The following is an 11,888-nucleotide window of genomic DNA, read 5'->3' as shown; positions in this document are numbered from 1 at the left end:
ATTTGCGACCGCGCGAAAGTTGCTGTGTCAAATCTTTGGTGTATTCCGGCAAAGTTATTACGTGACGATACTATCGCAGCCTACCCTCTCGCGTCATGTCAGCGATGTCGGGAACACCGTGGCTGCCTCGCACGTTCTCGCTGTGGATCTTATCGAGTCTGGTTACGTCACACATCTATCTCAGCATCTTAATTTCTGCAACTTGAATGTTATGCACGTTCTTTAGAAGATGACACATTTCTTCGTAGGATTCATAGGTGACTCGGGTGGACAGTTCCAGGTTCGAGAAAACTGTTCGATGTTCTGCAGGCTCCCTTTTACCCTGAACTTCAGCGGAGAATGCTCGTCTTCTAGACTCGCCTTTAAGGAATTGTTTGTTGAGACACCACACCATAGCTGAAGTGTAAATATAGTTAAAGCTCAGATGTAATGTAAAAATTAACAATAACAAAACAAAAGAGTGTGGTTCTTACTAATAAGAATAGAAAGAAGGAATCCAACAATTTGTTAAATGGAATATCTAATTTATAATTTTAACTCACATTTCCATAAGACATAAAGAACATTTGCTGTGGACTATACTCTTCAAAGCCAGGGAGCTTCGCCTCAGGTCCGGTACGACGCAGATGGCGTTCGAAAGCTGCGAATGCTTGTCTTATAGCGCCGTTGTCAGCTATATTCTCACCCAGAGTTTTATGACCGTCTATCTATTGTAAAGAATATAAGTTGTTGGTGGGCGTTTCTTTAAGATTTTTGACATCAAGGATCTTAAGGGTGTGTATTATTTACGTTGATATAGAAACTGTTGATAGAGACCAGCTATTTAGTTGTCGTTTAGAGCAACAAAACTATGTAGGGTTTATCATTGCATTTTCGTTGCAGATTTCATCTAGGTTATTGTGTGTAGACACTATTCTATTGCGCAAAAGATCTGTTTATTTTTATTTCTGTTAGAAACTTTAGTAAAATATACTTACATTTTTATCCAATTCAGGTATTTTAAATGATGAGTATTGTTTGACTAAACACTCCGTCATATTCTGATAGGAATCCACTGTTTCGTTTGACCACCAGTTCTTTGAATATCCATCTTTATCGTAAAGTCGACCTGTAAATTATTAATTATAACAAGTTCTGTCTTTAAACTATTTATTATGCTAGAAGTGAAAATCCTTAAAATTGTAAGTTGTTTGTGAGGAGTTGCTACTCTCAAGACAGCGACGAGAAAGAGAGAGAGTGGGAGAAAGAGAATAGGATAGAGGGACGTAGAGAGAGAGGGGAGCTTACCTAAGTTATCAAAGCCATGAGTTATTTCGTGTCCAATGATTGTCCCCAACGAACCATAGTTTAAAGAACTGAAAAACACTGTAAATTAAGTTTTTATTTCTTTAAAACATACAATAATTACTTTTTTGTTGCAAAAAATTTAAATGTGATTTAAGTATTAAAATAATCAAATAGCAAACATTAAGATATGCGCAAGCTTTTGAATTTCTTTCAATAAAACCAATCTAATTTTACATTATTTACTCACTCTAGACCCAAATCATAAAATGGATACCGTAATATCACCATAGGTACAGCTGCATCCAGGGAATAAAATGTAGGTTGAATATTTGGTTATTTTAATAACACAGAATTTAGGATCTAAAGTAATTTTGGTTTCACTCTTGATAGCATCAAATTATATGGAGGTTTGAAGGGTTTGGAGATAATTGTATTTGAAAACAAGGTTACAGAATTTCTAACCAATTCATATATCATTAAATGAAAAATCTAAAAGCTAAAAGTATTCTATTTTTGTATCGAAGAAATTATTAAAGCTTAGAACGAAATTTTACCTAATATTAACTTTACTTACTTATTGTATTCGTTGCGAAGACGTGGTAAGCGTTAACCACAGTAGGATCAATGTACCATAAATTTGGTCGAGGTTGTCTATAATCATCCATCTTAGCTTTAATTTCCATTTGTGCTATGCTGATCATATTTTCTAAATGTGTCTTTTTATTAACCTCTATTCCCTTGTAATAAGACTCAAGTTGTCCTTCTTCAAGCAACCAGTCAGGGAAACCTATTAGAGTTTTCATTTCTATTATTTTTCTGTACGATTTTAATTTAGTGTTGTCGTCCATCCATTTTGTTTTTCCTATTAATTGGGCTAAAGCGCCTTTCAGATTCTTTAGCATTACTTGTATCTGGAAATTGACATTTAATTTTATTAAGTAATGAAGCGAGCTGTGGTCAGATTCTTATGAAGTTAAAATTAGAAAAAAATCTAATTTCTTTTGAGATATTCCTTGGTATTAACTTTTTAAAATTTATGTAAAATAAGACTGCTTGTTTCTAGTAGTGATATATTATTTTGTTTTTTTAAAAAAGACTAGTACTTGCAAAAGTAATAAAATACCTCAGGTTTAACAACATTAATGAAGTCTGGTTCAGCGATGGCATACGCGACAGCCATCCCTAGCATATCATTAACAGCGTTAGCACATCGCAAACTTCGTGCTGCCACTATGTCGGTTGGGTAAATCTTTAAGAACAACTGGTACAAAGTCTGTGTGGTATCTGCAGCTAGCACTTCGATAACCTGATTAAAAGATGAGAGAGAAAAGAAGATAAGAGTAATTTGAATAAGTTTCACCTTTAAGAAAGAAATTAACTAACCTTCATCCAAATGTAGAGCTCTAAATGAATTGGCGCAGTCTTTGAAACGTAAGCTGTCATTAAGCATAAATATTCTAAATCGAGTTGATTTATTGAAATTTTCTCCTTTTCAAAATCTAATTTTTTATCTTTTACTGTAAAAATACCTTCGAAATATCTTTTCCATATAGGAATGGCAGTACCATTAGTTAGTGCTAGAACTGAATCTGTAATATTCTGGATTTGATCCACTGTGTATTCTCGTGTTTCATATGACTCTGTTTCGTCAGTTTCATTGTATGTCATAATCTATATAAAAGAAAAAAAAGCTTTAATATTGTGCTTGCAAAAATGTTCTTGTATTAACACATATTTTCATCCCTTTCATTTACTTTGACATAATAAAGACAATATGTGAGACTGCAGTTAAAACCTTCAGTTATGAGAGTGGTAATCAGGATTCCCACAAATCTAATATATAAAATTCTCGTGTCACAGTTTTCGTTGCCATACTCCTCCGAAACGTCTTGACCGATTCTCATGAAATTTTGTGAGCATATTCAGTAGGTCTGAGAATCGGCCAACATCTATTTTTCATTTTTTTTTAACTGCGCGCGGTCGGAGTCGCGGGCGACAGCTAACTTCACTATATTTATTGACAGCTTTCATTGTCATTGAGATTGAGTTAATAGTTATTAGCTACAAATTTGGAATTAAACAAATTTCATTGTTTTAATCGAAATAAAAGTTTACTTACATCATTCATGTCTTCATTTAAATCATAATATATATTTGCTACTTTCAGAAGATGTTCATTGGATACCGATTTATTAAAGTTCCTAACTTTTGATTCCTCTTCAATGAAATATTTCATCAATTCAACGTAAAATGTTTCACTTTTTTCTTTTAATTCTTCCTCATTTTTGGATGATACGTCACCTTCATTGAACGGGTTTACTTTGTTGAAGTTCGTTGTTGTACTGAATTCAAGTGACCTTGATATCTTTAGAATATGTGAATGTCTCCGTTTTATATTTCTTTTAAATACAACGTTTCCATGCATACTGAAAACGTTTAAAACTTATAAGAACATATAAATGATGTATGGATGGATGGATGAGTGAATGTTTGTTAGAAGATATCTCCAAAACGGCTCAACGGATCTCGATAAAATTAGGTAATAAAGTTTTTTTTATTCCGCACGGACGGAATCGTAGGCGATAGCTTGTTAATTATTAATAAATAAATGCTTATTCATATTCTACTTGGTTGATGCTATAGCCAATTTTATACATGGGATTATAAATAAAAGACAGCATAAACAAATCATATGTCTAAAGCAAGGAGAAAATGTAAACAACTTGTTTAAAACATTGTCTGATTGCTTACAGACGTAATTTCGATTGTATAATTTACCTGGGAAAAGGATGCGTGACTTCAGGCGCGCCGATCAATATTTTATCATTAGTAATGTTGTTTGAATCGAAAAAAATATCAAACCCAATAAGAACGTCCATTCCGAGTTTCTTTTTAATTTTGATTACGGCCTCCAGCCAGTCGAAAGTGTAGTTATTGAGATCTTCAGCTGGGAAAATATCCAATTCTTTAAAAATAAGTTTCAATTGAAAGAATGCTTCAATGAATATCTATTTAGAATTTAGGTCTATTAATGTTTTGATACAATTCTTTAAAGAAGGAACTTCATTTTAAAATACAACTACATTTTCTAAAGCGCTTATATTTAATCTAGTGTTAGATCTAACCTGTGGCATTAATGATTGTAGGAAAATGTGGAAGTCCTATTTCGTCTAACATGTTCATGACTGGTTCTAATCCACGCTCTTCTAACGTTTCTGCAATAAAAAAAGATTTCATCAAATTTTTATTATGTCTTCCACACTAAATCTGTCTACTTCTTTTTAATTTCTAGACGCACTTGTACCGAACAAATTGGTCTAATAAAAGGTGGTATTAAGAGCACCCAAAACCGATAAGCATTTATACGTAGATATATGAAGGTCAGGATCGCGACAAATGGAATTATGTGTTCTTTGCCTATATAGTAACGGAAGTCTGTTATGTTTTTCGTTGTTGTTTAGTTTTGGCGGAATTTAATTTTTATTTATCAACTTACTGACATCCATGCAAGCCTCGTACATTATCTTTGTCTGCTGTACGGGTTTTGGTTTCTTGTACAAATTAGGATCATCCGCTTCCAAAAAGTCTCTGACAGCTGCGTAAACTCTCGTCTCCTGGTCGGAGAACCAGTCGTATGATATGTACTCGTCAGGTCTTGGATGATTTTTCGGCCAGTTTCCACACATGTACTAAAAAAATAATAGCACAAAATTTCGAAAGTTTTTTTTACGGATAACATAATGTTGGCTGTATATTTTTCAGATTACAAGTTTAACCTTTGTGATTGCTTTTTATTTATTCCATCATCACCAATATTTCTATCATCATCATCATCATCGCCTAAAAACTCATTTTCCTTAGAAAGGGTCCGTTCATAAAATACGTCACGCTAAAACCAGCTTTTTTGACCCCCTCCCCCCTATTGTCACGCTGTCTCACACTTTTTGTAACCCCCCTAGAAATATTCCGTCACAAAAAAGAACCCCCCCCCTTCCTTAGTATGATAAATTTCAAATGATAGTACATAATTTTTGAGAATGAAAAATATTTATTTAGTTATTATAATAAAATTTAAAATAATGAACGGAGAACGTCACGTTGCCGTAGACCCTCCGTCCCCCCTTGTCACATCTTGTCACACTCAGCAAGACCCCTCCCTCCCCCTTGTATGCGAACGTATTTTATGAACGACCCCAAATTAGTTTTCCTTAAACATGTGCAAATGTAAAAAGTTTTTGTTTGTCTTTTGTTTACCTGGTAGAAATCATCACAAGGTTGTGCCGTCTTGTCAATAGAGAGCGCCAGGTTGGCAGCTGAGCGCAGGCATTCCTTCGTCATACAGATATTAGGCGGAGGTTTGAATATGTATTTGTAAACTAAAAAAAAAAAATACAGTCGAATTGATAACCTTCGTCTTTTTATTAAAGATTGCAAAAATAATCACAAACAATTATTCTAGAAACTTTCGGATATTGCTAACTTTTAACAGAATGAGAGTTATTGTGGAAAAAAACATTTAAAACGTACTTAGTGCCAGCATGGTTCCCATAAATATGATAGTAAACAATAGAATAAGAAGTATTAACCAATACAATTTTTTTCTATGTTTTCTACGAAACCTGGAAGAAAGAACTCTATTTTTAATTTTATAAAGGTCCATCAAAAACATTTTAGTTTTAGTCATTTTCTCGACGGCACCCTATTTATAAAATACAGTTTTTTACCTTGCCGTTCTGGACCCTATACCAATCAAATACCCTGTTTCTCTCAGTTCACCTCCATTTTTAAGAGGTGGATGTCGAGTTATTGTTGCCACACTAGGTGGACCTGAAAAACAGACTTTCGTTAATCTTACTTATTGTTAATATTATAAATGTGAAAGTTTAGATGGATGCATGTTTGTTAGAAGATATCACCGGACTGCCACAAAGCATCTTGATGACATTTCGGCATAGATTTAGAACATAGTCTGCAAGAACGCAAGAGCTTCTTATTAAGTTTTTTTTTTAATTCCGCGCGGATAGAGTGGCGGGCAACAGCTAGTATACATATAAACATAGTATTTATTTTGGTTTTTGTATGTTTAAAGGGTAGAGGGTAAACAAAGTACCTATATGCCGAAACACCAACAACATATGTGTAAACCCTCCAATTCTTGTTGAAACAAAAATTATGCTTTCTTTTGTAAAGTGAGATTTGTGGCGTTTGTTTGATGAAGATACCCGAAATCTCTGTCTACCCAGCTGGGTTACGAGCGTGAGTGTAATTTAAACCTACGCAATGCGGTCTAATGTAAAATGAATAGCTTCTAACGCGTTTATAACAAGTTAAGACATCGTTTAAATTCAGCGGAATAACTTACAAATTGCATTAGATCAAGTAAGTTACTTAAGTTCAAAGTTCAAATGTAATATTTAACAAAAAACATTACTACTATGTTACTGAGAAAGGCATTACGTGTGATTGAATACTTGTCGACAGATTAAAAGAACGAGTATACTTGTAAAAACATTGTTATCTCAGTTATGTACTAGCTGTCACAAGCGACTTATTAAGCGCTGAATTAAAAAAAAATGTTCTAAAACAACCCCGCATATATTAGCTAACATACCCTCAAAGTTCCATCAACATCGGCCCAGCAGTTTCGGAGGTCACCCGTAACATACGGGCAGATAGATAGGTAGACAAAAATTTAAATTTTTTCGTTATAAATAAAGCAAATACTTCATGTTCGCAAAATCTACTACACACAGAAATTCCAATTTTATTAAATGTTTAGATGCGTGTGTGTTATTGAAACCACGCTATGAGTTGTTTAGGTTCCTTCAGAGTCTCTCCTTTCGCATTGTTATTGCGAAGGAAATTGGAAGGTTTTAATCCTGCATTCCTATCTTCTGTTATTTCTGTCGTCACTTACTTCCGCAATTGCAGATGCGTTTCCTATCTTTAATCGATGGAGGAGGGGCGCACAGAAAGAAGATATTTCCCTGACCTATTCGTCATTTGTCTAATTAGTCTAATCCATACCCCCTTCCCATCATTTCCTTTCAAGAAACGGGTGAAAGGGAAAGGTGACTATGTTTTTCTTAGATTTTTTTGACCTTACAAATTCCCCCTTTTTTAACTCTACTCAAAATGAAGATAAGCAATGTAGCTGTAATTTTATTGGTTAATTATTATATCGTTTAAATATAAATAAACTATTGGCAATTTCCTAAAGCGGGAACAGTTGTATGTAGTCAACACACAGAATTTAACCATCGCTCACAAAACATTAATTTCTACAGCTGAAAATTTGTCCACAATCAATTTTTTATGAAGTCTTACTCTTTAGGGAAAAACTCTATTTTTGTACGTTTTCGATATGAGACCCACGTTAATAAAAATAATACGTGAACTTACGCGATACACTTGGACCCATTGCATCATCACCTTCATTTCCCCATGCATTCATTGTAACTTAAACTTAAATGATAACTTGAAAACATAAAATCTTTTTATTCCAGACAAAACTTAACATATTTTACTTTATTGACTATTATTATATATATTAATGTATCTTTAATTTTCCTTTTAATTTAATTAAAAATACGAATTAAGTTTTACGCAGTTTGATGATGTATTTACATTTTTACATCATGACAATTTTTTTGTAGTGGTAACACCCGAAATGAGCGTTCGCCCGCATGGCATCCGAGACACTGAAAGCCTGCGCTCGCAAGCCTGAAAAGTTCACACTATTGTCACCATAAAATTATTAACTATGGGACAATTCTTTAAATACATCTTTGGTTTGTTTTTGTGAGTCATTGAATTATTGAGAATATTATGTTGATTTAAAAAAAAAATAATTACATTTGGTAAAAATAATTTTGTTTTTAATTGGATATAAGAGTTCATTACACTTACTGCAATAGGGTAAAGTTTTACTGGATAAGGACAACCTTTTTTATATACAGGATGTATCTTGCATTGCTGATTTATTAAAGACAAAAATCTTTATCTACATTTCAAGTCATAGTAACTACCTATATAAGCAGAGGTTTTAAGTTTTATAGTTCAAGGTCTACTAGTTAATCCATGAACACCTTGACTACGCAATGTTATAGGAATCGGTATTCTATTAATTTGACCTTATTTTTGGTGAATTATTTATTACGTGAAATATCTGAGAATACTAGAATGAAATAATTATTATATTATAACTTGAAATAATGTTGACTGCGTCTATAAAATATGTAATAATTACTCTCGTCTATAAAAATTCTCAAATAAAGATTTTGTAACAAAATTTCGAGAATTTTACTTTTTTCTTACGTTTTTTCCTTCGCTCTTTTTCTTTCTTTTCTTAATTCTTGCTATGCATTTAAATACTAAAGTCGAATGTAATGAAATTGGTGGCCACAATAAATCAGATACCATTTCTAGGACAGTGCCTGCGGACGTCCCCGCTGGCACGCAATCGCTAGTGATGTGACACTACTATATCGATTTAACAGAGTTATGACGTATTTTTGTTCTATTACCCGACCAGCAAGCGTCCTCAGATAGATATATCAATTTGGAAACAATAGAGGTCAGACAGGACCTCGTGGAACTCCGCAAATCCTTAAATTGTTTAAACTTTTGTGAGACATTACAATAAATGAATTAAGAACGGCTTAACTCGTATTATCTTACGTGGATTAAGCCGTACTTCCACAATCCCGCACTAGTTTAGATTAAACATAATCAAACAAATGCAAACATGCTTTTTTATTTATTTATTTTATTTATTTAAACTTTGTACATACACATGAAGTATTGTACTGGAAAGCTTAACTCTAAAAGAGTTCTCTTACAGCTTACCATTATATAGAGAGAGGTTGTTTAATGGGTAATTTATTTATTTATTTATTTAATAAGTAAATGTGTGTACTAGTCGTCATAAATAACGTCTTAAATAATAAACTTAATAAATATTACATATATACATAATACATATACATAAATAATTATATACATACATACAACATATATAAATATATAGATAGACCTTTTTTGAAGGATGGCAGCGATGTACTTTCTCGTATGGACGACGGAAGAGAGTTCCACAGCGTAACAGCACGGACAGTAAAAGAGTTGGCAAAGCGAGAGGAAGTGTGTGAGGGATATTTTAAAAGATTTTTATGTGATTAAAGCGAGAGAAGTATGAAGACACTTAACAAAATATTATAAATAGCTCAAAAATTTGAGATGTTTTCGATAACGATTTGTTGTCATCGATATGAACATGGTGACATCACTATATAAATCGATTCAGTTTGTAACAAAATATTGAATACTTTCTGCATAAACGTTATCCATGAAAAAATCAATATCAATATCAAATATTGATTTTAATAGTTTTATTTATTTAATTTTAATGAAAGATTGATTTTACCTTAGAGATGACTGTTTCAATTAAAAAAAGATACGCCAACATTCATATCAGAATTATTTACTTTAGGATAATTTGTCTAAATGAGTCAACGGGTATTACTTTCAAACTATATCTAGCCTTTTTTAAAGTTACAATGTTTTTTTGTTCATTTTGATAGTCTGTTCCCACTGCTGGAATACCTGTCCGTAAATGTATATAAAGTTATGTTTATTTTTTCGTAGAGAATAAAAGAATTGACAACGCGTTGTTGTACAAGTTGAAATCTGTATGTAAGTAATAAAAAAAACAAATATGATTAAAAAATACTTTATTTGCACCACGCCCTTAGTACGGACATGATCTCAACGCTTAAAAATAAAAAAAAACTTGTAATTAAAAATTATTTACAACTCCCGTCCATTTACCAACCATGACCGTATCCGCCGTAGGAGCCGCCGTAAGATCCGAGAGAGAGGTACTTCTGGATCACAGGCTGAGCTATGGTGTGGACTACTGGGGACGCATGGACTATGGGCTGGGAAATTACTGGCGCCGCGTGGACAACTGCTGGGGCGGCATGCGCTACTTGTACTGGATGTACGACCTGCAATTGAACATTCTAGTTACAGAAGACTGATATATTTTTTTGTAATGCTACGAATTTATCTGGTCTGGTGGGCAAAAGTGAACAAAAGTAAAATACTTCATAACGATCCTTCTGTCACTTTAAAGAAGTGTCACAAAATCCTTGTTGGACTGTAGTTGTCTTGTCTTGTGTGACTAGTACCTTATGTTCTGTTGCAATTATTGATCAATCGTCTTTGCAGAAGGGTCACTAAAGTTAAATAATATTTATGTATGGATTTATTGACTTATGGAACCAACGTTATTTATTTAGTTGTATTTTACCTGTTGGAAGGAGGAGTAGCTAGTGGCGGGCTTGGCAATAGCGACTGGTGCCGCATGGACAACAGGCGCCGCGTGGACAACTGGAGCCGCGTGGACCACGGGCTGGGCTACTGTATATGTGGGCTGAGATAATGTGAGAGCTGGCTGGTGGAGGTCTAGCGATGAGAACTAAAAGAAAACGTTATAAGTATTTATTAAATGGGTTCATTTAAGGCCATGTGACCACAGTTGAGGCCATATCTAAGTTATGAAAATCCAACGATGATGTTTCAACATTATTTTATGATGGTTAATATGTTTCTTACTTTGATTTGTTTTGAGAGGATAAAGATTAGTGTTGTGATACTTACGCCATGGTCAAATGATGAGAACAGACCGCCGGGCTTGGGCTTGGCCAAAGCCACGGACACAAGGGCGAAGAATACCTGGGAGCGACATAAATATTTTTTGTTAAAGAAGCAATTTGCATCAGTCTGAATATAATACAGATTATAACTATTTTCTACTCTGAAAAGTTCCTCGAATTTTAATAGCATGTTTGTTGAACATAATTTTTCATGATGTAGGTAGTTTTCTAGGAGTTTTAGAAAACTCTTTATCTTAAGATCTTTGGATTTTAGTAAAACTAATCAAATTATTTACAACCTTTTTTTTAAGTAATCAGATAAATTCTTGGAAAAACGTATATTATTTATTATATAATAAATGGAAGTAATTTTTGTGATTTTTTTTGTTTTCAGATTTTTTGATATTAAATTATAGTTTCATTTTTTTTTCTTATAAAATAAATACTCACGATGTATTTCATGTCTATAGAGTACCGTTGCAAGTGCAGCAACTATGTGATGTGGGCAATGATCGGCGCACGCGCAGTTTATATACTGAATTTGGTAATTTGAAATAGAGCACGAGACTTGCAGGGCCGGGCTACATCCTGCGACACATACGTGACTCGAAATGCATATATTAGGGCGTAGACACACTGAGCGCTTATTGAACACATTACTTAGTGCATGTTAAATTAAATATTTTTTTTTAATTTGAATCTTTTTGAATTGAAAAAACATTGATGAAAATTTAAAGACATAGTTGAATGATAAGCAAAATTTTCGTGTTTTCATAAGTATTCAGTATCGAAAAATCTACACTATCTCCGTTTTTTACTTTTACCAAAGTTACTGATATAAGAGATCCGTTATTTACCGTGGATTTCTGAGATCTAAATCACCATTTAAAACATACTGTTATCTCTGTTTTTTTCAAATATAATGACAGGGATAACAATATGTTT

The 11,888-nt window shown here is 33.3% G+C and overlaps 2 protein-coding genes across 2 annotated transcripts; both read right to left on the bottom strand.

The window, feature by feature from the left end:
• Nucleotides 1–54: 54 nt before the first annotated feature.
• LOC106711956 (neprilysin-4) lies at nucleotides 55–7,741 on the bottom strand. Its single transcript, XM_045681062.1, has 16 exons — nucleotides 7,690–7,741; nucleotides 6,012–6,114; nucleotides 5,815–5,906; nucleotides 5,542–5,663; nucleotides 4,784–4,976; nucleotides 4,413–4,502; nucleotides 4,066–4,252; nucleotides 3,608–3,713; nucleotides 2,671–2,958; nucleotides 2,411–2,593; nucleotides 1,862–2,198; nucleotides 1,535–1,583; nucleotides 1,288–1,355; nucleotides 974–1,108; nucleotides 543–703; nucleotides 55–396 (listed from the first exon to the last, which is right to left on the bottom strand). Exons 1-16 carry the CDS (start codon nucleotides 7,739–7,741, stop codon nucleotides 223–225), a joined length of 2,340 nt encoding a protein of 779 aa, XP_045537018.1. The 3' UTR covers nucleotides 55–222.
• Nucleotides 7,742–10,076: 2,335 nt separating this feature from the next.
• LOC106711984 (A-kinase anchor protein 14-like) lies at nucleotides 10,077–11,495 on the bottom strand. The gene is made up of 4 exons (XM_014504421.2): nucleotides 11,394–11,495; nucleotides 10,948–11,022; nucleotides 10,598–10,765; nucleotides 10,077–10,292 (listed from the first exon to the last, which is right to left on the bottom strand). Exons 1-4 carry the CDS (start codon nucleotides 11,403–11,405, stop codon nucleotides 10,110–10,112), a joined length of 438 nt encoding a protein of 145 aa, XP_014359907.2. The 5' UTR covers nucleotides 11,406–11,495; the 3' UTR covers nucleotides 10,077–10,109.
• Between the last annotated feature and the right edge of the window lie 393 nt (nucleotides 11,496–11,888).

The sequence above is a fragment of the Papilio machaon genome, chromosome 14 (assembly GCF_912999745.1).
Source record: "Papilio machaon chromosome 14, ilPapMach1.1, whole genome shotgun sequence".
In the NCBI taxonomy this organism is placed as follows: Eukaryota; Metazoa; Arthropoda; class Insecta; order Lepidoptera; family Papilionidae; genus Papilio; species Papilio machaon.
Note: the sequence above shows the minus strand (reverse complement) of the source record. Positions and strands in the feature narration are given on the sequence as shown.